Below are 24,637 nucleotides of genomic sequence, written 5' to 3' on the forward strand. Positions count from 1 at the left end.
ATCCATAATTTAACACCTACAATGGCTAGACAGCACACTGTTATCAGGGTTTTAATTCAAAACCTAATTAAGATTTTACTGAGGAGCAAAAGGAACCTCAAATCAGCCCTCCTCCACCAACCCAACAGGGGAGCCCCCTCGATAGCCATGGTGTGCTCACTTCCAAAGATAGGGAGACTATCTCCTCCAGGGCAGGCTGCTTTGTCTTTGGGCAACTCTTATAGTTAGGAAAATCCTCCCCTTTGCTAAACTCTCACCCTCTGGTCTTAGTTCTTCATCATTGTATCACTCATTCATTCCACAAAGATTTGTTGATCACTTAGTGTGCCAACACTTAGCAGTGTTCTAGGTACATGTGTACACAAATATGAACCAAAGAGAATCTCTGGTCACGTGGAGGTTACGAAGCCTAGGAGGGGAGACAAATAAGTTAACAACATATATAATTTCAGTTAGGTATGAACACATTTAAGGAAATATTTTTACAAGATGATAAGGTAGAAAGTGACTAGGGGAAAGGGCTATTTTAGAATGATTAAACAGGGAAAGCCTCTCCAAGGAAGTGACATTTGAGTTGAGACCTGATGGAGGAGAAGGAGACAGCCCATTATAAAGATGAGGCATGAATGTACACAGAGGATAGGTGACTCTCCCAGGGTGAGAGCATGGCTTAAATGACCAATTCTAAAGCCTCCCCTCTCACAAGGTGTTAACAGAGCAGTGGGATGGGCATAACTACGGCCTGGGGTCAGGGGTTCTCATGTCCACGAACTCACCCTGGGCACAAAGTCCCCCCTTGGTCTCATCAGTACTCAGCCCTGACCAGTCCCCTTTCTCGACTATCCCTGTTAAATAAGGGAATTAAATTAAAATAAACTGCAAGGCTTTGTAAGGTAAACCCGTGTGAGACAAAAGGGCATAAGCTTTGGAATCAGAGTATTTGGGTTCAAATACAACTTTCATTAGTCACTAGTTATGATTGAATTTCTCTTGATCACATAGATTTGTTTATCTGTAAAATGAGGATAAGAATTATTTCACTGGCTATTTGAAAGAGTTAAACTAAATGTGATAGCGTGTGTAAAAGACATGACACATAATAGGATATTCAAAAACAGCTACTCTAAGGGATCTGATAGCTCTTATAACTAGGTTCATCATGCTTGCCAATGGTCTCCCCCCTCAAATACATATTCAGGGAACTGAAGAATAGTTATCGCTCACCTAGAATCTATAAGTCAGGATTCCCCTTCTAATTTTGGAAAAGTATCTCCTCCTATTGTGCCTCTCTCATAAAGCTTGTGAAGGAAGGCTGGTTAAGTCAGCCCTGTGACCCTTTGCAAAGGTTGTCTTACTCCCCCTTGTGCTCCAAATGGGAACTACATTCTCCCAGGACTGACCAGCAGCCACAGTGCTGAAAACAGCCTGAGTACAGGGGCTGAAAGGAAGGAAACTCACATTCCATTGTACGTATACACCACTTTTTGTTTACCTCTTCATCCGTTGGCAGATACTTGAGTTGCTCCCACCTTTTGGCTATTGTGAAAAATGCTATAAACATGGCTGTGCAAATATTTATTCGAGTCCTTACATTCAATTCTTTCGGGTATATACTCTGAAGTGGAATTGGTGGATCGTATAGTAATTAATTTTTGCGGAATCCTGGGAAATCACTTTTGGGAAAATGATGATCTGGATATCAAGTCACTAAAGTGTCTGTGCTCAAGTATCTCCTGTAAAATCTTTCTTTATGTACTCCAGATTGAAAACTCCTGTTCTGAATTACACCTTAACCATAAAGGAGGTAAGGTTTGGTTGAAAAAGCATGAGTTTGGAGTAAGATAGGGATGGTTAGAATCCGTATTTAATCTAGAAACTGAGGGCAAGCCACTTCCATCTCCAAAGTCTCCTTCTCCATAAAATAAGGCTAATAATACCTATCCCATAGGACAACTGATGGAACATGGAGAATGGATGAAAGGAACCTACCAGAGAGCTTGGCTATTCACTTGACAGTATATACTGTTTTGGGACCTTGGTACACAGAACAGTAATAGCCTCTGTCCTAGAGAAGAATGGCGGTCTGGTGACAGTCACAGATGTACAAATAGGTAATTACAGTATCATGTGGTGTGGAGCCATGTAGATGTATTGGGAGAGGCGCACTTTATCCTTCCGAGAAAGATCAGGAAAGACTCCACAAGAGATGGCTCTGAATGTGAAGGATGAATAAAAAGAAAAGATGTTTTAGGCAGAGGAAGCAAGCCAAGCAAAGATACGAAAGTATAAAGGAGCATGTTGTGAGGGGAACTTGAAGCAACTGGATGTCCCCACAACACGAAATGCAAAGACATGAAGGGGAACGAATAACGTTGAAGAACAGGCAGCTTCTCAAAGGCCATGGTGAAGATCATGACTTCAGCCTGTGCCTTGGCGTCATCACATACTTCAAATTCTCCTTCTGTAAAGCAGAGATTATAATGTACCTTTCTCACAGGGCAGTTAGGATGAAGGCAAGTGAAATGGAATGACACACATAAAGCACTTAGAAGAATGCCTGGCACATACTGAGGCCCATATGTTTCCTAATATTACCTCGAAGGTGACAGGAAAGGCTTTAAGCAGGGGGGGTGACACTGTCACATTTGCGTTTTGGAAAGAGGATGGATTGTAGGAGAGAATACTGGTCTCAGACAAGTTAAGAGGCTGTCACAGTAGTGTAGGAAATAGCAAAAGCCTGCTCTGCACTAAAACAGTGAAAGTGAGGACGGAGGGGATTCAGCTATTTAAAAAGTAGAAGAGATAAGCTCTGACCCATTTGAATGTGGAAGGTGGAGTCCTAGATGAAGCTCTCAAAGTCCGTTTTCTTCCTGACCTGCCCCTCCTTCCATTCTTCAATAACAAAAAGATCATCACAGCACATTTCCTTTTAAAATTTTATTAAAGTTTAATAGAGCAATTAATATTTTATGTTTGTTAACCCCAGTACAAAAATACAGTTGACAACTTGACAAAAATGGCTCCGCCTAGGACTTGAAGGTTTGAGTTTCTCCAACAGTAACAGGGAAAGCATGCTTCCAGCTGGGGCTGAGTCCAAGCACACAGCCATTCCTGCAAACGCATGCCTGCAAACAGGGAAGCCCAAGCAGGAGAAGAGGAAGAAAGTTGCAGGGATTCATGGAAGAAACCCAAGATTACTCGCAGGAGAGAAAAAAAACAGAAGAAACAGGCTGGTCTCCTTGGTGGGGATAGAATTACTGATATACATTAAGGATTTGTTGTTTTAAATAAGTGATTTCTGCAATTGTAACATTGTAGAAAAGATGCTCCTGGTCTCCTTTCACCAGCAAGGCTAGTAAAGTGGGAGGAAATGGAAAGATTCAAATACTTAAGTGTGAGGAGTAAACCTTGAAATGGCTCAAGTATTGTGTCAAAAAGTACCATTCTCTACATTCAATGACAGACATTTAGGTGAGAAGGGACAAGAGAAGGAAGTCCGCCACACTTTGCTTGATCTACAAACATGGAGTCCAGATTCTGTTAGCAGAACTCTTCCAAAGGCGAGTTCCTTCCCATGGAGGCAGGAGTAAGGGTTCCTGGTTGGTTGAATTGTTCTGAGTGATTTCTCAATATTCCCTCCCTGCTGCTTTCCTCCCAGAACACGAACTTTGAGGAAAGGGAGACATTCCTGTTACAACTCATCTTCAAGATGTTTCTGTTTGTAGGCATCACCCGTCAGCCTTTCCTGAGCTTCCTTCATCCCCTGAACAACTGTGAAATAAAGGTTGGGGGGGAAAGCAGATCTTTAATATTTGACATTTGACAACCAATATAGATTTTTATGTTTTAGGAGACATATGAGAGGAGCATGGGATCTGGACTCAAGATCTAGTTCTGGATTTTAGCCCTGAAAAGTCATTTTACCTCTTTGTATTTGTTTCCTTGTCTATAAAATGAGATAATGCTACTTACTTCACAAAGATTATTGTAAAAATTAAATGACAATGGATATTAAAAGTGCTGTGTAAACCAGGAAGTGCTACAAAAATGTTAGCAGTTACTTTGCTTAACCTCCAGGATTAGAGATGGACCTGTCATAGACTACCTGTTCACTTGAAGACTTAAGGGAATAGAAAACACCTTCCCACCATGGAAGAAGCCAAGTTCTCAGGCAAAAGAGACACCTGGAAGGAAGGCCCCTGGTAGATGAGAAATGGGACTTCCTGTCTATCTCAGGGCAGCCCTCTTGTGCATTTAGACTTCAAAGAGGGCAGCTATTTGGGTACAGGCTCCCTATACAATGGCAGGCCAGGAGTTAGGTTGAGCCAGAGGCTGTGACTCTCAGAAAGTAAGCCTATAACCTCATAAGAGCCAGGTGGTAGCATGTTATTTCCTTTCTGTCTTGCCCATCCTTTAGTCAAACCAGGTCTGTATGTTCCAGTTTCGTGAGTTGAGGCATGAGGGACTCAGGCAAAGGTCTTGTGTCCACATTTGGACTAATGTGTTGAAGGATGATGCCAGCATGAAGATGGTGGTGGTAACGTGGACAAAATTCTAAAGCGAAGGTAAACCTCAGGGTCAAGAGTTGGGGACCTAAAGTCCAGCTGTCCTTCTCCATGTGGAAAATTTCCCTCTAATACCAAACTCCAGTAATCTGCATGTGGTAAGAAGACGGGAAGGAGAGGATAACCTTTCCAGATCTCCTTCCTCTCCCTATTCTGAGAAATAAGATTCTCAAGGACTCAACACATAAAGTCATCAACAATCTGGCAGCATGGCAATGGGGGACACACGGCAAACAACCCCCTTTTATAGATGGCAGGGGGAATTTCCAAAGGAAAACAGTGACAGTACATGGCATCAATTCCAACCCCTGCCTCTGGAATGACTGTGCTTAAGAATGAGAGAATAAAAGAGCGTGACTGATTTTATCATTTCCGCCTTCCTTCACCTGTTTGTGCTGATGCTGTCCTCTCTGCCTGGAACGCCCGTTGCACTCTTCTGCCAGCTAGTCTCATTCTTCAGGACTCAATCATCACCTCCTCTAGCGAGGCTTCCGGACTCGCCATGTTGGGCTACAATGTCCCCACACACGCGCCCAAACCCCTGCCCCGCATCCACCCTTGCTTCTGTAGCTTGAAATTCCTCCTCATATCTGTCCATAGAGACAAATTCTTATCCTTCTAGGTCCAGTTAAAGTTTACTATCTATGAAACCTTTTAGACTTGATCAGCTAATAGTCAGCATGCCTCTCCTTTGAATTCTTAAAAGAGTAGCATTAGTGCAGTGGAAAAAAAACTAAGTTCTGGACTGAAATCCCAACTCTGACTACGGGCAAGTACTATCTCTGGGCACCTCAGTTCTTCAGTTTCCCGTGGGTCAGTTAGCTCCCAACTGGACTGTAAGCAGCTAGGGAAGGGGCTCAGTCTTATCTTTCTCCTATGTGCTACACAGGATGTGGCCAAAAGCTAGTCATACAGGAGATGCTCAGCTTACAGGTGAAGTGAGTTTCCCATCATTGACCTTGTAGGACCATGTTTCCCTGGAAATAAGAGCGGGTCTTACATTAATTTTTGCTCCACAAGATGCATTAGGGCTTATGTTCAGGAACTGTCATCCTGAAAAATCATGCTAGGGCTTATTTTCCAGTTAGGTCTTATTTTCATAGAAACACGGTATAAGACCCGGTCTTACTTTTGGGGAAACACAGTACGTAGTTCATCGTAGCTAAATTTAGCGGCATACCTCCCTCCTCTCTCAACAGAACCATACCTTGTTCAGCACTGATATAGAAATACTTGTAGCTGGGGTTTCCATTCTCATTGATAATTTCAGGATGCACCTTGCCACTGGGATCTGTTGAAGACAAAATGGCACAGGGGTTGCAATAATTACAACAGAGAGGTACTTCAGACACTATACAGTACACTAGGCCTTCTGGGAAATGAAGGCTGCACATCTCTGCAGCCCATTATCTCACCACCCACGCCCTTGTTTTATGCTGCAGTCATACACTCAACTCCTTGCCGCTCCCTGAACACAACCGCCACCCTCCCCCTATGCCCTGGCATAGACTGTTCCTTCTTCCTGACATGTTCCTTTTCTGTTTGATGGTGATGGGATCCTGTATTTTTATTTGCACCCCCCACAAAATTTAGCAGAATGTTGAGTAAAGATTAGGTGGCCATGAAATATCTTTTATACAATTGCAGGAAGCCATTTGTCTGGTTATAGTATTGCATTGCCTCAGCTGCACTATGGTGTGGCTTCTCTCTGTCCCTGCAGTGCGTTATTTATGGCTGATGCACAGAGGATTGCTGAGTGAATAAATGGATTATCAACCCTGTCACCGCTCACAGAAGCAGTTAGTTAACGGGGAAAGCTTTCCTTCAGACTTGAAGTTCTGGCATTCAGAATTGTCCCCCACTCTCTCTTGAAATTGGTTTTTGTCTGCTTTTGTTTTTAGCCATCCCAGTAGTTTCACTAGGTCGACTCAGTGCCCGACTCTTTTCTCTCTCCTTCCACATCATGGATCGCCAGATGTAGATCTTTCACCTTACCCAGGAAAAGGATTCGTGGAATATAACCCCCATCAGGGCTGAATGCTTCATCCTTGGGTTCCTCTTCATCCTATTAAGGGTAAACTTCAGTCAGATCATGTCCCCTCTCTCCTCAAAACCTTTCAGTGGCTTCCTCTTTTACTGAGGGTAAAACCCCAAGTCCTTGCAGCGGCCTAAAGGGCCCTACATGATCTGCCACCTAGGCACCTCTCTAACTTCATGTCTTACCCCTTGTTCAGGCTATTTCAACCACACTAGCCTGTTGGCGTTGCTGTCATTAAACAGCAACAGCAGACTGGCCTGTTCCTAACTCAGACTTTTGTACTTTTTGACCCTCTGCCTGGAACATTTCCCCCATTATCCAAACGGCTCACTCACTATTCTGCTTCAAATTTTTGCTCAACATCACCTTCTTTTCTAACTATCTTTGCAAACTATCACCTCCACCCTTCATTTTTAGCCATAGCATTTATTACCACTGATATATTTTATTTAATTGTCTGTCTCCATATTCAAGTCCCCATATGTATTTCAACGAGGGCAGGGAATTTTGTCTATTTTATTCTTTGCCGATTCCCAATACCTCCATCACTGACTTGCACACAGTATTTCTTGAATGCATGAATTAATGAGAATGATGTTTTAACTACTATTGTGGAGTTATACTCTTTCCAGGAGATATGACCACACAATTAGTTTTCTAAGAAATTCTCCGAAGTTGGAGAATGCTCACTGAAGACATTTGTTTCCTTTAAGAGGTGATTCTAACTTACCATAGAAAGTGGTGAGTTCATATGCATAGGAATCAATAGCAATTTTGCCATTTATGGTGCAATCCCCATTTCAGAAGTTAAATGGGCATTTCTTTATTTAATATAATTTTGCCTTGAGTGAGGTATATCAGCATTCAGCTATCTCCCAGCTAATATAAACAATCCCTTAGCTGCCTCAACATTAACTTTTAATGTGTTCTGAAAATTTCCAGTACTATGTTTAAGTAAACATTATTTTACAGAAATTTAGGGGAGGAGTATCATCATAGAGCATCCAAGCATCCCACATTTGAAGAGTGTGGCCTAAAAGGCAGCCCAGCTAGGCCATAGTACCTATTCTTAATCCCTTATTGGGCTCTACGATCTTGACTAAATCACTTATTCCTTCAGGCCTAAGATATTCTTTCTGTCAAATGGGAATAGCACCAATGGCCTAAAAATCCCTTTTAACTCTAAGATCTGATATTCTAATTTGAGATTCCAAGACCTCTGGTCTATGTGAAACACATAAAGGATATCTAATGAAGAAACAGGAAGGTTATACATATAAGCCCAGCACAGAGTAGATTTTCAACTTAATCACATTTTGCAGGGAGTTGTGGGTTGCATGTGTGACTATACCTTTAGTTCAGCTATACAAAGATATAAAAAACATATCATAATCATAGACAAAGAATGATAGGACCTTAAAATTTAGCCACCTTATCCAATCCCTCCTATCCTAGCTCCTCCCACAAGTGGAGGCTGGATGGCTTTCTACCTTATCTGATGCAAGCCTTAGTATTAAAGGTCAAGAGAAAAACAGAAATACAGCCAGCTCTGCTGAATAAGATTTTATACCATTAATGATGGTAATTCTAAAAGAGTAAAGACTTAAAATCATAGCAGAAAGGTGAAACTCTGGAAGTCTTACCTCAAGATTTACCATAACAAAATTATGGGAAAGTTCTGAAATTTCTGTAGATTCTGCAAATTTGGGCTTTAAAGCTAGGGAAAAAAAAAGATTTTGGAATAGAAGAAACATCATTATTATATCGAAGCCCTAATTTGCTGAGTTGATTCACAGAACCCTGTTTTTCTTTCTTAATCTTTAGAACCAGAAATCAGGACACCTGAATTCTGGTCCTACTTTTGCCACTTACTTGCATAGTTACGTGACCTTAAGTGACTAACTTCTTTTCTCTGAAGCTCTTACCTCATTTATAAAATATGGATAATGGTATACAAATGAAAAAAAATATTACTACTTGTTTTTATTGAAGAAGTAATAGATAATATAGTAACAATACAACTGATGTATATATGTTATTACATCAATTATTTCCAACTAGGATTTTATTAAGTGTAATATACAAATTAAAGTAAAAAATCTGACTGGAAAGTGGCAGGCTGGTATAGCAGAAAGAATACATGCTACAAAGCAAGATAACCTTGGGTTCTAATTTCATTCTCACCTCCTCCAGGAAGACTTCTCTAACTACTTGTTATGTCTCTCTCTGTCACCTTCAGCTTCCTCTAACATTTCTATCCACATGACTATTGTAACACTTAATCCCATACTCTACTTAATCGCCTCACCCTCCAACCCCTTGAAAATAAAACTGAAAATTTCTGGGGGCAGGGAATCTATGTCGTATACTTCTTCGGTATTCCTTAAAGCAATCAGCAGTGCTGGGCCAAAGTCACTGCTCATATTTTTTAAATGTTATTATTTGAGAACACATCTGAGGTTTGATCATTTGCACTTACCTTTGCAAGCTCCACACCAGGACTTATGAATTATCACCATCAGGGGCAATCCACTTAAAAACAAAACAAAACAATATAATCTAGTAAATTCCACTCGAAATCTATCCTTATAGAATGACCAACTTATGAAGACAAATGTACAAAGACGTTCATATAGTACCATTTCAAGTGGGAAAATTTTAAGACAACCTATTCAATAACAGATTATTATAACAAAATTATTGGAAAGTTCTGATAGTCCTGTAAATTTTGCAAATTTGGGCTTTAATGCTAGGGAGAAAAGGCTGTAGAAGAAAACATCAAATTAGAGTATTTCTAAATGTTATGATCATATAACCAATGAAAATGTTAATAAAAATTTTCATTGGTATAAATTAAAAACTTTAATATAAAAGTATTATCTGTAGTTTGGTTTCAATTATACAAATATGTATAAATAAAAGAGCCCAAAGGAAATGTACCAAAACATAATAGCAGTTATCACTGGGTAATGGGATTGTGGATTTTACTATACTTTTTCTGTATTTCCAATTTTTCAATGATTAAATGTAATTTTTATAATCAGGGAGGAAAAAGCTTTTTCTTTTTTTTAAATAATGAGAAATATAATCCACCTGAACCAGTCTTAGCCAGATGCTCTTTAAGCTCTCAAGGCTCAAATGCCAACTTGTAGGAGGGTCCTAGGTAAGCAGCCATCATCTGACTCCCGTATCACCATACCATCATAACTCTGTATAACACTGCATTTACTACACTGATCTAGATCTATTACCCATCTCCTCCCACCAGACTTGGAGCTTCCTAAGGAACTCTTAGCTGTCTCTATATCCCCTACATCCAGCACATACAATAATATTGATTGCAAACACTTATATAACAATTACTATGTACTAGGCACTATTCTAAATATACATAAACTAATTAATTTAGTAAGTGTCAGATGAAGTATTCAGCTATCTCATCACAGGCTTACTACAAATTGGGGATGGACTTCGGCCTCTAATACTTGTAAAAGCTTACAAACCAAATGAACAAGGCAAGCTTAGGTGAGAAGTGGGATCTAGGTAGGTAACTATACTAATACCCAAAATGTGCTAAACATTTATTATACAACATTGTGCTATGTGCTTTATATGCATCATTTCATTTAAATCCTCACAACAATCCTCAAAGTAGATATTATTAACAGTCTCCTAATAGAAATGAGAAAACTGAGACGCCCAAGAGATTAAATATTTGGCCACATAAAATCTAGGTTCTGCCACTTACTAATTCATAAGTCTGACTCCAGAACTACTGTTCTGAATATCATCTACTTCAGTTTAGAATGGCAATCCAGAATTCATGGGTTTATATACCAAACTCAAACAACAATCAACTTCGAATCAGAGAATGAAGGTTGGAAAAGGACTTCAAGAGATTTCCTAGTCCAAATCTCTATTTCACGCAGGAATCCTCTCTCATATATCAGAAACAAAAAGTGGTCGACTACCTGATGAGCAAGAAATACATCACCAACCAAGGCAGCCCATCCTTTTAGCAGCTGCATACATTCTGAGTTTAGAATGTCTTACTCCCTCCTTTCTTCCAAGCAAATTCCTACTCAGCCTCCTAGATCAGAGGTCAGCAAATTACACTGGCAGGCCTAACCCAGCCAGCCCACTGCCTACTTCTGTAGGGCTGTGAAATAAAATTTTTTTTTTTTTTTTTTTACATTTTTAAATGGTTGAAAAACAAGTCTAAAAATAGTGCCTTGTGATATGTTAAAATTAAATATAATTCCCATTTCAAGTGTCCATAGTTCTATAAAAACATTTACCCATTTTTATACTTACTATGGCTGCTTTTGTACTACAAAGGCAAAGCTGATAAGTTACAACAGAAACCCTATAGTCCACAAAGCCTAAAATATTTGGCCCTTTACTGACCTTTGCTCTAGAGTGACAGTTCACATATTAATTCCTCGGTGAAGCCTTTGCAAAACCACTATCTCTCAACAGCTAGTTAGTCCTTTTGTCCTCTGGGCTCCCAAAGCATTCTGTCATTATTTTCTAACTACCAGCTCCTTACATCCTGTAATTGTCTGTTTACTTGTATTTCTCACTAAACTATTAACTTCTCAGGGGCAAAGACTATACCTAATTTATCTTTAAAAATCACAAGCACTGGTAGGTACCTACCATTTGTTTAATGAAATCAATGAAAAGAAGACAAGCTTAAAAATACCAGTTTCCTTGATATACAGAATGAAGCACAAGTTATAGACATCCAGTCTCTCACCAAGCACTACTGAAGTACCATTTCAAAGGCAAAACAGTAATATATGTGTATCTACACTGTTATAGTAAATACATTACATGAAGGACATTAAGTTACATTAAGTGAAAGAGATTCCAGACAACTCTCTTCTTCTGAAAGATCTAATAATTTTATTAGATAAAATAATCTAGTGATTATGTATTTCACTTCCACTAGAAGCAAAGCTTCCCAAGGACAGAAACCAGTGGATTTATCTGTGACCCCAGGCCCCAGGACAGAGATTAGCAAAAAGTTTAGGTACAGTACACAAAAAAACTATTTGTGGTATGTAAGAAGGCCAGTGCAGATACAGAACTGTGCCGTCTTCAGCTTCTGTTCACAATTGTTTTAAACAATTCACTCATCCAGTCTGCTCTCCCACAGTTCAGATGGGGGGGGGGGGGATCCATATTGTGTGATATCCCAAGTAAAATCCAATCTAAGCAAGCCCTGTCCACTTGAGCTCTGTCTTCTGGAGAAATTTCCCAAGACCCTTCAAACTCAAGGCCTGGCACAGAGGCATTCCGGAAAGTGTGAGTGAATCAGTCACAATAACTCCAGTGCCACACATCAATATGCTCTGCAGATATTCATATTCATCGTCGCAGAGAAACACAATGCAGTGAAGGTTAGACAGGGAGCAATGGCTTTTCCCTCTACCCCCTCTGGTTAGTGCAAGCTCTGGCTCAGATACTGCAGAAACATATTGGCCAGCTGAGGCAGGTTCTCATTGTTGGGATGCATTTTGGTGTAGGAAATAAACTGGCGTCGGAGGCGACTCAGTTCTGCCATGGTCAAAGGCCTGGTAAACCGAAGGTGCTCCGTGATGCCAGGAAGCTTGAGCAGGTCTCCAGGGACTGCACTCTTCTGCGCTTCCATCAGTCCCGCCAACACTTGTCTAGTGACCTGATCTAACTGGTGCAGAAAGCTGCCAGAGGCAAGGGGCTGGGACTGTGTAGACTGATGGGGTGGAGGAGCCCGGTTCTCAAACAGGGCAGCCCGGATTTCTGCCAGAGGCAATGGCTCCTCTAAGCCCACCAAGGTGAACAGGGGCCGGTCCCAGCGGTTCCGAGAGTCGGGAGCCTCGAAGCGCTGCGTTAGTGCCTCCAGAAGTTCGTTAGGGTAAAAAGCACTGGACACATGATTTGCAGATTTCTCGAATTCCGGAGTCACCAGAGCTGGAAGATCTGTTGCCTCGGTTTCCTCCGGCTCCAGTTCCTTAGGTACATCCGCCTGGGCTCTCCCGTTGACTACAGAGTCCACTGCTTGCGGTCCCCTGAGGACACGGGTGCCTGCTGCCAGAGGTCTTCCTCCCTCCTCAGCGCGCGGCTGCCAACTCACACTGACATTTAGGTTTCGGTTGTCCTCCGTGTCCACCCGAGGTCCCCGGTTCAGACTGCCGGGCCGTACGCAGTAGACCAGGCAGAGAGGGGTGCGTGCCGCCCGCGCCAGGCAGTAGAGCTCGTAGCGGAAGCCCTTGATGTAGTTGAGCGAGTCGAGGATGACCACATCTTGACGACTAAGGCGCCGCTCCACCGCGGCTCGCAGGGCTCCACGTAACGCCTTCTCACGGGCCGAATCACCGTACACTGTCGCGTCCTCCGCGCCCAGCACGGCCGCGTCGTCCACTACGTACACGGCGCGTCCTTCGGCCGCCAGCGCCACGCGGAGCTCCTCCGCGCGTCGGCTCTTGCCGCTGTACGGCAGCCCGCAAAACACCACAAGCGGCATCTTTCCAGCGAGCGCCCATGTGCAACCGCGCGCGTAAACTTCCGGGTTGCCGGCGTCTCCGACGCAAGCGGAAATGCAAACAGCACTTCCGGCCTCCTTTGACTCTGAAAGGACCTCTTGTTGCTATGGAAAACGGAGTTCTATGCTAGTAACTATGCTCTCTCAGAAAGAAGATGGAGGCTAGAATGGCATCGGTCATTCATGTCAAATGTTATAGGCCTCCGGATAATGCGATCTCCCTGCGGCCAAAGACTTTGTCCATCCATTTATAATGAGGCCTTAATGAACATTAAATACTGCAAACAATCACAACTATATTAAGCATATAGAAGACAATTCACAAATGCTACTTCCCCTTCATTCCTCACAGGCAATGACACTTAATATCTGTTTATTCAACAACCATTTCAATCATTCAACATCTCCATGTTTGGGGATTCAGAGATGACAAACAGTTCCCCCAAAGGAGATCAAGGGTCTGAAAGGGAAGAGTTAGGCCCCTACAAGTAGAATAGCATGTACTACAATGGGTAGATGTACGTTGGGTTGTAAAAGCACAGAAGAGAAAAAACAAACTGCCCAGAAAAATCTCTGAAGACTTTATCTAGGAATAGTCATTTGATACAAAACTTGAAAAATAGGAATTTTTCTCCTGGGTAAGGTTACCAGATAAAATAGTTAAATTTGAATTTCAGATAAACAACAAAAAAATATGTTTTTTAATATAAGTATGTTTCAAATACTGCATGGGCATATTTAAAATTGTTTATTGTTTACCTGACATTCAAATTTAACTGGGCATCCTTTATTTTTATTTGCTAAATCTGGCAACCCTATTCCTGCAGGTGTGAGATTCAGCCATGAAGCTGTGGGATCTGTTCTAGCATAAGCAAGCACTACAGTTTGGTAGGTGCAGAAGTGTGAGTGTTTCTGTGCAAATGTATGTATGTGTAATATAAAGTAGGTGCATATATATTAGGTCTTTGTATCTCTCCAGTATAGTATAGTACAGAACATTCAAGTCTTGGCTCTGCCATTTCCAAGATGTGTACACTATTGTCAAGTTATTTACCCATTCCATATCTCAATTTCCTCTCCTGTAAAATAATAACAGTTCTTATTTCACATGCTGAACCAACCTCATAGGTTGTAAGGATTAAATAAATTAATGCATGTAAAGCACTGAGCTCAGTGTTTAGCCTTTCACCCTCTGTTCTGCCTTTTCCTCTTCCTTTGTACCAGTTGTCTGTGCATAGACTAAACCCAATTGGAACCTGACACTATTTAACTTCAGACAATTAGGCAGTATGGCTTACTGGTTGAGTGTGGGCTCTACAGCCAGAGTGCTTACATCTGAATCTTGGCTTCACTACTTATTAGCTGTGTGATCTTGAGCAAGTTACTTAACTGCTCTGTGCCTTAGTTTTCTCATCTCTAAAATGAAGGTAACAACAGTACCATCTCAAAAGAGGTATTTTAAAAATTAAATAAGTTGGGCCGGCCCGGTGGCTCAGGCGGTTAGAGCTCCATGCTCCTAACTCCGAAGGCTGCCGGTTCGATTCCCACATGGGCCAGTGGGCTCTCAACCACAAGGTTGCCAGTTCAACTCCTCGAGTCCCGCAAGGGATGGTGGGCTCTGCCCCCTGCAACTAAGGTTGAACACGGCACCTTGAGCTGAGCTGCCTCCCGGATGGCTCAGTTGGTTGGAGCATGGGCTCTCAACCACAAGGTTGCCAGTTCGACTCCCGCAAGGGATGGTGGGCTGTGCCCCCTGCAACTAGAAAACGGCAACTGGACCTGGAGCTGAGCTGTGCCCTCCACAACTAAGACTGAAAGGACAACAACTTGAAGCTGAACAGTACCCTCCACAACTAAGATTGAAACTTGACTTGGAAAAAAAAAAAAAAGGCCTGGAAGTACACAGTGTTCCCCAGTAAAGTCCTGTTCCCCTTAAAAAAATAAAAATAAATAAATAAAAAAAAAATAAAAAAACCACATCCTTGCCTTTAAAAAAAAAAAAATTAAATAAGTTAATTCACATAATTCAATGTCTTGTGCATAGAAAGCACTTACTAAATGTTACATAGTATTATTGTTGTGTTATCAGGCAACTACTCAGTTTTTACTCTGCCTTGGCATGACCTTCACCTGAAATTAATGCTAAGTTGATGTCTGGAAAGTGTTTTACTACCATCAATAACCTAAAACCATATCTTATACCTGGCAGCTGCTTCTCTCTTCCCATCTTCTAGTGTCCTCCAATGAATGTGATCTCCAAAACCTGGAAGGAAAGAGTTTTATAAACATTCACATATGAACAAAGGGCAAAAACCCAAGAAAGAAGTGTGGCATGTTCACCCATAAAAAAGGCTTTCCTCTATGAAGAGCATGGTTTCAAGTCCCAGCTCCACCACTTTCTGGGTGTATGGGACCATGGATAGTCCCAGACATCAAGCCTCACTTTTCAGACCTGTAAGATGGAGATAACACTGCCTATTCATAGTTTTAAGGATACTAAATTAAATAATGGCTATAAAATGCTTTGTAAACACAGAGTATGCAAATAATACTATAAGAGTGAATGAGAATTTTCCACAGAGTAAACATAAAGCAGGTCATAACAAATCATACTAGTTGGAGACAATACAGCAATATAGTTTTAGAGTCAGAAAGACATGGGTGTGTGTGACTCCACTTCCTATGAAATGTGTGAATTTTGTAACTGAAGTCCCAATTTCTTCAACAAAATTAAGATAATAATACCTACCTCTAAGTGTTGGTGTAAGGATTAAATGAGATAATGTATTTAAAACTATTCTTATTATTCCCCACACTTCACCAGACTGATGTTTTAAAATCACATCCCTGCTGGGTAAAAATCTTCCAGAGGCTTACCAATGCCCTAAAAAGAAAAGTCAAATTCTTGTAGCAGGACTTACAAAGATTTTCAAAATATGGCACCTACCCACCTCTCCAGGCTCACTTTCCACACTTTTCCTAAAATCATTTCAAAGAAATGATATATTTCTTACAAAAGATCAATAATTTGACTGACAGGAACAAACTAGAAATCAGAAGACAGCAGAATATCATCTTCAAAATGCTGAAAAAAATCTCTAAACTGAGAATTATGTGCCTAGCAAAATTATCTTTTAAGAGCAAGGGGAAAAATTATCTTTTTTCTCACAATCAGGTATTCATCATTTATTATTTCAACAAATAAATTTTAATTGAGCAGCATTATGTAGTGGTTAAGAGCATGGACTCTGGATCTAGACTCCTTGAGCTTGAATCCTAGTTCTGCAACTTACTAGCTATGTGACTTTGAGCAAGTTACTTAACCTCAGTTTACTCAGCTGTAAATGAGGATAACAATAGCAGCTACCTCATAGAGTTGCTATGAGGAATAAATGAGTACATTAAAGAGCTTAGAACAGTATCTGGGACTGGAGAATTGCTAGAAATATTTGCTATTAATTTAATAGGCCAGGCACTACTCTAAGTACTTTATAAATATTGATCCTCATAACATCCTTAGAGGTAGGTACTCTTATTCACCTTATTTTACAGATGAGGACTCTGAGGCACAAAGTTTAAGTAACTTGATCAAGTTCACATAGCTAGTGAGTATCAGAGCTCGGATCTGAACCTAGACAGGCAGAGTCCAGACTCCTTGCTTTCAAACACCACACCACCACACAATGTCGTCATTCAAAGTAGAAGGGGTTAAGGACAAGAGCCAAGGGAGGGAACAAACAATGCAGGGTCTAGTAGGCCACTGTGAGGACTCTGGCTTTTATTGTAAGCTCTTAGAAGATTTTTAAGCAGAGTAGTAACGTGATTTGTGTTTTAACAGGATTGTTCTGGTTTCTGTACTGAAAACAGACTACAGGGAGTGTTATGGGTTGAATTCTCTCTCCCCAAAAAAGATTTATTGGAGTCTTGATTCCCAGGACCTCAGATTGTGACCTTATTTAGTTACAAGGTCTTTTCAGAGGCAAGGAAGTCATCAGGGTGGGCCCTAATCCAATATGACTGGTCTCCATATAAAAAGGGGAAATGTGGGCACAGATATGCACACACAGGGAGAACACAGCCATCAACAAGGAGAGAGGTCTGGCACAGAGCCCTCCCTCAGCCTTCAAAAGGAACCAATCCTGCCAATACGTTGATTTTGGACTTCTAGCCTCCAAAATTGTGCGACAATAAACTTATGTTTAAGCCACTCAGTTTGTGGTACTTTGCAGCCCTAGCAAACTTACACAGGTGAGAAAAGCAAAAGCAAAAGAGACTAGAAAGTGGTTACTGCCATCACCCAAGCAAGGAATGATGGTGGTTTAGACCAGCTGTGGTGGGAGGAAGTAAAATACTTTCAAATTCTGGATATATTTTGAAGGCAAAGTCAAAAGGATTTTGCATGGATATGAGGTAAGAAAAGTTAAGGATGACTCTAAGGGTTTTGGCCTGGGCAACTGGAAGAATGGAGTTGCCATTAACAGAGATGGGAAAGGGAGCCGGTAAAGTGAGTTTTGGAAAGGAACATTAACAGTTTGGATTTGGATACATGTTCATGTTGAGATGCTTACTAGACATCCAAGTAGAGATGCTGAATAAGCAACTGAATAGCTGAGCCTGGAATTCAAAGGAGAGTTATCAGCATATGGATGTTATTTAAAGCCTGGGACTGAATAAGATCACCAAGGCAGTGAGTATAGAAGGAAAGGGAGCCCTGTAGCTCTCCCAGGTAAGGGTTGATCAAGAAAACCAGCTAAGGCCATGAGAAAGAACTGCCAGGAAAGAAGCAGCACATAGAGTCCTAGAATTCAAGTGTATCCAAAATGCTTCAAGAAGGATGGATAATCAACTGACTCCAATATTCCTGTTAAATCAGAAATGACCACTGGATTTAGCAACTGGAGAATAATGCTGACCTTGACAAGAACAGTTTCAATAGAGGAGTGAAGATGAAAGCATTAGCGCAAGATGAAGATAGCCCAGGGGAAGAATAAGGGAACTAGTACATAGGCGTACAACTCCTTTCGAAGAACTTTGCTGAACAAGGGGAAATTGCTACAGCAAAGGAAGCTGTAAGTTGAGGAAGGGTTTTAATTTAATATGGAGGAAACTATACTATGTTGAAAGCTGATAAAAAATGATATAATAATGGTAGAAAAACTGATGATACATGATGAGAAGGGAGAATAAAAAATATCTTCAGTGGGTGAAAGAAGATGGGATTTAGTACTTAAGTAGAGGGATTAGAATCGCTAGGAGCACAGATAGGTTATCCCACAAAGACAGAAAAGGAAGAATAGATGGTGCCAGAAGGTGGGTAAGTGTAGTGGAGACAGCTTTTGAAAGCCCTCTTCTGATTCTTTCTGTCTTCTTTTAAATAGGAAGCATGGTCACCAGCTGAGAGCAAGGATTGTAGAGGAAGTACTGAAGGTTTGAAGAGATAAGAGGAAACACCAAATAGTCACCTAGGAAAGAAGAACCTGAGAAACTAAAAGGATAAATAAAGGGCACATTTCAGGAAGGAAGCAATTCCAGAAGACAGGCTGGATACAAGAAATAGTGAGCAAACACACTGGTAAACATGTAGATAAATTTAAATATTATCTGTATGAAAATTTTTAATGCTCAATTTATAGAGTTGAAAACAAGACAGAACTAAAATTCTGGACAGTAACTGCTTAAAAGTAAGGAGGAAGTCACTGAAGTTAAAATGTTTTGGAGCCCTCTTACTATTGGGAGCTTAAGATATTAATGTTAGATTTTGTTAAGTATGCAAGTAAAATTTCGAGAGTAACCACTGAAAGAAAAGAACTAGAGTGCCAACTTCCAAACTAATACAGGAGATAAAACAAAAAAAGAACAAGCAAATACTACGCCTGAAACTAATGTAAAATAATATTGAAGAAAAAAAAGAACAAGCAAATACTCAACCCCCAAAGAAAAGGCACAAAAAGAGAGAGGGGGGAAAAAAAAAAAAAGCATATCAAGAAACAGCAGCAATGGAAACTGGATGAGAGAAATAAGACTAGCTCTGTCAATAATTACCACAAGCATAAGTGGACTAAATTTGCCAGTTAAGAGTTAAAAGACAGAAATGGTCAAATTTTGGTTAAAAAAAAACACAAAGAAACAAAACACGAAGTATATGTTTACAAGAGTACCTAAAACAGAAGGTCTTACAAAAGTTGAAGATAAAATGATTGAAAAATATATACCAAATGAAAGTCAGGGAAGCTAGATTAATAGCAGGTAAAATAAAATCTCTCCATAAACCTGGGCTACTCAGAAGCTAGCTGACAAAGCTGACAAACCACAGGAGGTTATCACTAAGAGAGACCCTCCTGACAGCATTAGTCAACAGAAATTTCTGCAATGACAGAAATGTTCTATAGCTGCACTGTTCCATACAGTAACCACAATCCCCAAGTGCCTCCTGAGTACTTGAAATGCAGCTAATGCAACTGAGGAGCTAAATTTTTAATTGTATTTCATTTTAATTAATTTAAAATTTAAGCATGACATGTGGCTAGTGCTACTGTATTGGACAGCACAAACTTAGAGATCAATCAGTCTCATGTTACAAAGGGCAGAGCCTAGAAAAGGGCAGAGCCTACCCAAGACCACAAAGGAAGCCACAACCAGAAGTTAGGTCTCCTGATTCCTAATTAAATACTTTTCCAGTACCCCAACACTTCCCAAGCTTCCCCACTGCATTATTCCTAACAGTAAGTCCAGAGGTGTAATTTGGAACAATTCACTTATGAGTACAAAATTTCTTTGAAAACTTAAAAAGTTCACTGGAATTTTTCATACCCTGTTTCCCCGAAAATAAGACCGAGCCGGACCATCAGCTCTAATGCATCCTTTGGAGCAAAAATTAATGTAGGACCCCATATTATATTATATTACATATATAAGACCCGGTATTATATTATATTATATTATATTATATTATATTATATTATATTATATTGTATTATATTATATTATACTATATTAGGCCCAGTCTTACATTAATTTTTGTTCCAAAAGACGCATTAGAGCTGATGGTCCGGCTAGGTCTTAATTTTGGGGAAACAAGGTAATAGTAATAATCACCACCATTACTTTTTGAGTGCTTGCTTACTTTATGTGATAATTACAATAACATACGGACAACAATAACAATATTAATACTGACTAACACTCACATGGCATTTAGTACATGTCAGGCACTGTTTTTACACGTATTAACTTATTTAATCCTCACAATAAACTTACGAAGTAGAAATGCTAATTATCGCCATTTTACAAACATGGAAGCTGAAGTTCAATAGCTTGCCCAAGGTTGCACTGCCAGGAAGTGGCAGACCTGGGATTAGAACCTAGGTGGTGGAGTTCCAGAATCTGTAGTTTAACGACTCACAACACTTTACTGCCTCCCTAGCAAAGACTGAAATGAATAAATGAATGAAGGAATGTGGCTTCACCAAAGCTGAAGGAAAACACTGACTTCAGATCTGGAAAACCTGAGTCCTTTTGTTTCCCTTCAAAAATAATTTGAAAAGGTAGAATGTTTATCTTTGTTACTAAAATCACCTACTTGGGGACACCACCCACACTCACACCCATGCCAATGTGGAACATCTGAAGAGGGTCCAATTTCCTAAAGTGTCACCTGCACAGCCGCTTAATTTATGCCAGTTATCTGCAAAGTGAGCTAAAGGGTCCCACGTCAGCAGCTCCCTCTCTAAAACATTCATTTAAAAAGGAAAAAAAAGAAAGAGAAAGTGACCATTTCTAAACACAGCATTTACATCAGAATTCCCAAGCTCTTCATCCTAAAATTGTTTCCACCAGTGTAAACAAAACAAAACATCAGGAAAGTATTATCCACCCCCCCTCCCAGCTGACGAAAGGAAAGGTCAAGTGTCAGAGCTAGCAGCCAAGCCTCTAAACACAGGTAACACTGTACCTGAGAGGTAGAATAACATAGTGGCTAAATAAAGTCTATCTGCAGTCAAACAGACTTTGGTTGGAATTCTAGTTTAGCCACTCACTGTTTTCACAAAGGCAAAATATGCCTAAGAAAAATTTCTATTCCATAGGGTTGTTGTGAATGGGAACGGGACAGTGTGGAAGGCAAACATTCCATATGTATCAGTGCCAAATTTTTATTCCGGAGACTTGACAATCATCCATTTCTGTTTCAGGCAGAACACATGAATCGCCCCCTCTGACAGCTTTCTTATTTCTCCTTTAAGTCTTCAAAGGAATTTCTGCACTCAGACGTGGGAGTGGTATACTGGTTAAGAGCACTGGCTCTGGGATTTGTAGCCCAGCTAGCCCACTTACTAGCTGTGTGACTCCTGTGCCCCATTCTAGGTTCTTATCTGTGAAATGGGAATGATAATATTAGCTATCTCAGAAGGTTATTATGAGAATTAAATCAGCCAACATGTGAAAAATGTACAGAACAGTGCTTGGCATATACCAAGTATATAATAAAAGTTAGTTATTACACTTCTCTCCATAGGTGATATATTCCAAATTTTTTAGCACATGGAGAATAACAAAATTATTTTAGAACCCCAAAATATTAGAGCTGGAAGGACTCTTTAGGAATCATTTCTAGTCCAACTCTCTCACATTTAATAAATGGTCCCCAGGGAAGACCACAACTATCTCTACGGTCTGACCAGGATTAAAACACAGGCCTTCTAATTCCCAACCAGTGCTCGCACCCCACCACAGTACTTCCTCTTCTTAATGAAAACAGTAGAATCATTCAGTCTCTCCGGTATGCAAACCATCTTCTGGAAAGAGCCAGAGCTACTTACACATCTGGGAAGAAATCTTACCCATCAAGATTTTCAGGAACCACTGCTTCGGGTAGCACTTTTTTGGGAGGTGGGGTGAGTGGTCTATAATCTATTTCCCAAGAATCCATACCCAAGAAATACAAAAAAATGGAAGTTTGAAATATTATTAACTCCTTTCAGGAACAATTAAATATTTTTTGGGAGGACATAATAATACACATTAACTAAATACTTTCCAAATTTGTAACACAATATTAAGTGCCTTTTTTTTCATTTAATCATCACAACACAGCCCCCCTGCCTCACGTTACCCTTCTCTGTGCTCCTAGTTACCTGGTGTTCCCCTGCTCACAGTACATATCAGTGTCATGCAATTGCCTGCTTACTTGACTTGAGTCTTCAGACTATAAACTGAAAAAAGACAGGGACCACAATGATCACGTATACCATTCTTTCAACAAATATTCCTAAGCATGAATAAGACAAAAATGGTCCTGGCTTCCTGGGGCAGACTACATTTTTCAAAGATAGTTGCAACAATACTTATTCCATATGCTCTTCTTACAATATGAACTCAACATGCCCCCATGCGGGAGGGGTCGAAGGGTGAATTCCCTCCCCCTTGAACATGCCCATACAGAGTATAGTGGAAGGGATGCCATGTGACTTGTAAAGCTAGATGATAAAAATGCTATGCATTTCCACCTTGTTCTTTTGACGCACTCACTCTTGGAATCTAGCTGTCATACTGTAAGGAAGCCCATACTAGTCTATGAAGAAAGACTACATGGAGAAGAAATCAGCTCGACTAGGCCCCAGACATCATGGAAGCAAGTAACATACCTTCCCTACTGTGCCTTGTTTGAATCCCTGACCTACAGAATCACGAGTATAATAAAATGATTTCTTTACACCACTAAGTTTTGGGGTGGTTTATTATGCAGTAATGGTAACTGGGATAACTACACAGAGCTTAATCTCTAACAAGGAATAAAGATACTGACTAGACGACTCCAAGGCAAGGAATTGCTTACATCTAACACAGTAACTGGAACAGACCGAGGTAATTATGCCCATTGTTACAGATGAGGGACTAAGCTTAGAGAAGTTAAGCAACTTGCCTCAGGCCTCTTAGCTGGTTCGTGGCAGAATAAATTAAAACTCAGATCTAAACTCACGCTCATAACACTATACTCTTCTGTCTCTCTTGGAACTTACAATTTTATGCTAAATATACAGTAATCTGTTTTAAAATGGAATTGTCAGTATTTAAAAATTCTGGCCCAGGAGAATTCACTGTGCAGTTTCATCACTGAGATGGAAACGCACATATCACCTTCTCAAAGAAGTGTTCCCTGAGCTTCCTAGCTCAAGTAATGCCAGCTTCCTCATCCTTTCCAGCCTTTCTACTCGATCTCAGTTTCATTTTCTTCCCCGCACATTGTATCTCTAGCTGAAATGTCATATTAATTTGTTCGTATGTCTGTCTACTGTCTGTCTCTCATGAGAACAGGAGCCTTGTCTGTCCTGTGTACCTCTATATCCCCACTGCCCAAGGTAGTGCCTGGAATACGGTAGGTAGTAAGAAATTATTTACCGAATGAAGGAGTGACTGTATTCAGGTACACTGAAAGTCTACCCAATCTCATCACCCACCAATAAATGTACAAATAGAGAGGATAAGAGAAAACAGAATTTAAAACAGCAAGACTGCAGCACAGTCATTCCACACAGTAAGGTCTGTACAAAACAATGGAAGGGAAGGGGAATCCATGCAACTACTCATCCACTTAGAAAAGCATAAACAGTAAGTCTGAATGAAGAGGTGGGTGATGGAATGGAGTAGGGGGGTAACATCTCCTATTCTCTCCTATTTATAAGCACTGTCCCCTCAGGCCTCAAAAAAAATTCATCTTCTTCTTCAGACACACTGAGTGAACCACAGGAGGGACAATTGTTGGTGACCCCTCTTAACATGAGGCCTCCCCTCATCTACCCCTTCCTTAAGTACCAGTCATCTTTTCCTGGAAAGCAGGTGCTGTTCCCAGTAGGGCAAGGAGGCAGTAACCTAGCTCTCCAGGGAAGAGGTGAGGTGAAAGATCTTCAGACTCAGCAAGAATCTCTGCATATGAAAGTCCCCGAAGGACCTAGCAGGAAAAGTGACCTTCCTTGAGGACCCACCGAGGGCTAAGCACTATGCTGGGCTCTTAAATGTGCTTTTCCTAATTCAAGGGCCATTCCTTGGCCCAACCCAAGAATTTGGGGAGGCCTCAAGTACAACTTCCCCATCACAACATTCCCCAGACCCGCGACTCCCTAACCCAAGAAATCTTCAAACTCCAGGAGCGGTTGGAGAGGGTTAAAAAGAATCTGGCGCGGCTTAAGAGACAGAACGGCAGGGGACTCTTGTTAAAGACTAGAAGAGAGTTATACTGGGCTGGGACCCAGGATGAGTAAAGATTAAGATAAGAACGCGGTCTGACCCTTTCCAAGCCCAGTATGTCCATCAGAAGAGGTGACCAGGAGCAGGAAACTGAAGCCCAGCAAACAGGTGGCCCCGAGACGAGACCGCGGCTCCATGGTAGTAAACGCGAGAGGCCACCGGGCTGACCAGATGCAGGGCCGGAGTCCTAGCAGAAGGTCCGCGCTATACCCCTAGTGCGGCTCAACCCAACCCCTCGCGTTCCCAGATTTTTTTTTTTCTAACCCT

At 40.9% G+C, this 24,637-nt stretch overlaps 2 protein-coding genes across 2 annotated transcripts; both read right to left on the reverse strand.

Annotated features, from left to right (window-relative positions):
- Positions 1 to 2,922: 2,922 nt before the first annotated feature.
- On the reverse strand, positions 2,923 to 24,633 carry TXNDC12 (thioredoxin domain containing 12). Its single transcript, XM_019742844.2, has 7 exons — positions 24,411 to 24,633; positions 15,332 to 15,392; positions 9,083 to 9,135; positions 8,247 to 8,320; positions 6,561 to 6,630; positions 5,773 to 5,856; positions 2,923 to 3,771 (listed from the first exon to the last, which is right to left on the reverse strand). Exons 1-7 carry the CDS (start codon positions 24,505 to 24,507, stop codon positions 3,692 to 3,694), a joined length of 519 nt encoding a protein of 172 aa, XP_019598403.1. The 5' UTR covers positions 24,508 to 24,633; the 3' UTR covers positions 2,923 to 3,691.
- Positions 11,489 to 13,239, reverse strand: KTI12 (KTI12 chromatin associated homolog). Its single transcript, XM_019742843.2, has one exon. It carries the CDS (start codon positions 13,109 to 13,111, stop codon positions 12,050 to 12,052), a length of 1,062 nt encoding a protein of 353 aa, XP_019598402.2. The 5' UTR covers positions 13,112 to 13,239; the 3' UTR covers positions 11,489 to 12,049.
- Positions 24,634 to 24,637: the final 4 nt, after the last annotated feature.

The sequence above is a fragment of the Rhinolophus sinicus genome, linkage group LG06, assembly GCF_036562045.2.
Source record: "Rhinolophus sinicus isolate RSC01 linkage group LG06, ASM3656204v1, whole genome shotgun sequence".
Lineage (NCBI taxonomy): Eukaryota > Metazoa > Chordata > Mammalia > Chiroptera > Rhinolophidae > Rhinolophus > Rhinolophus sinicus.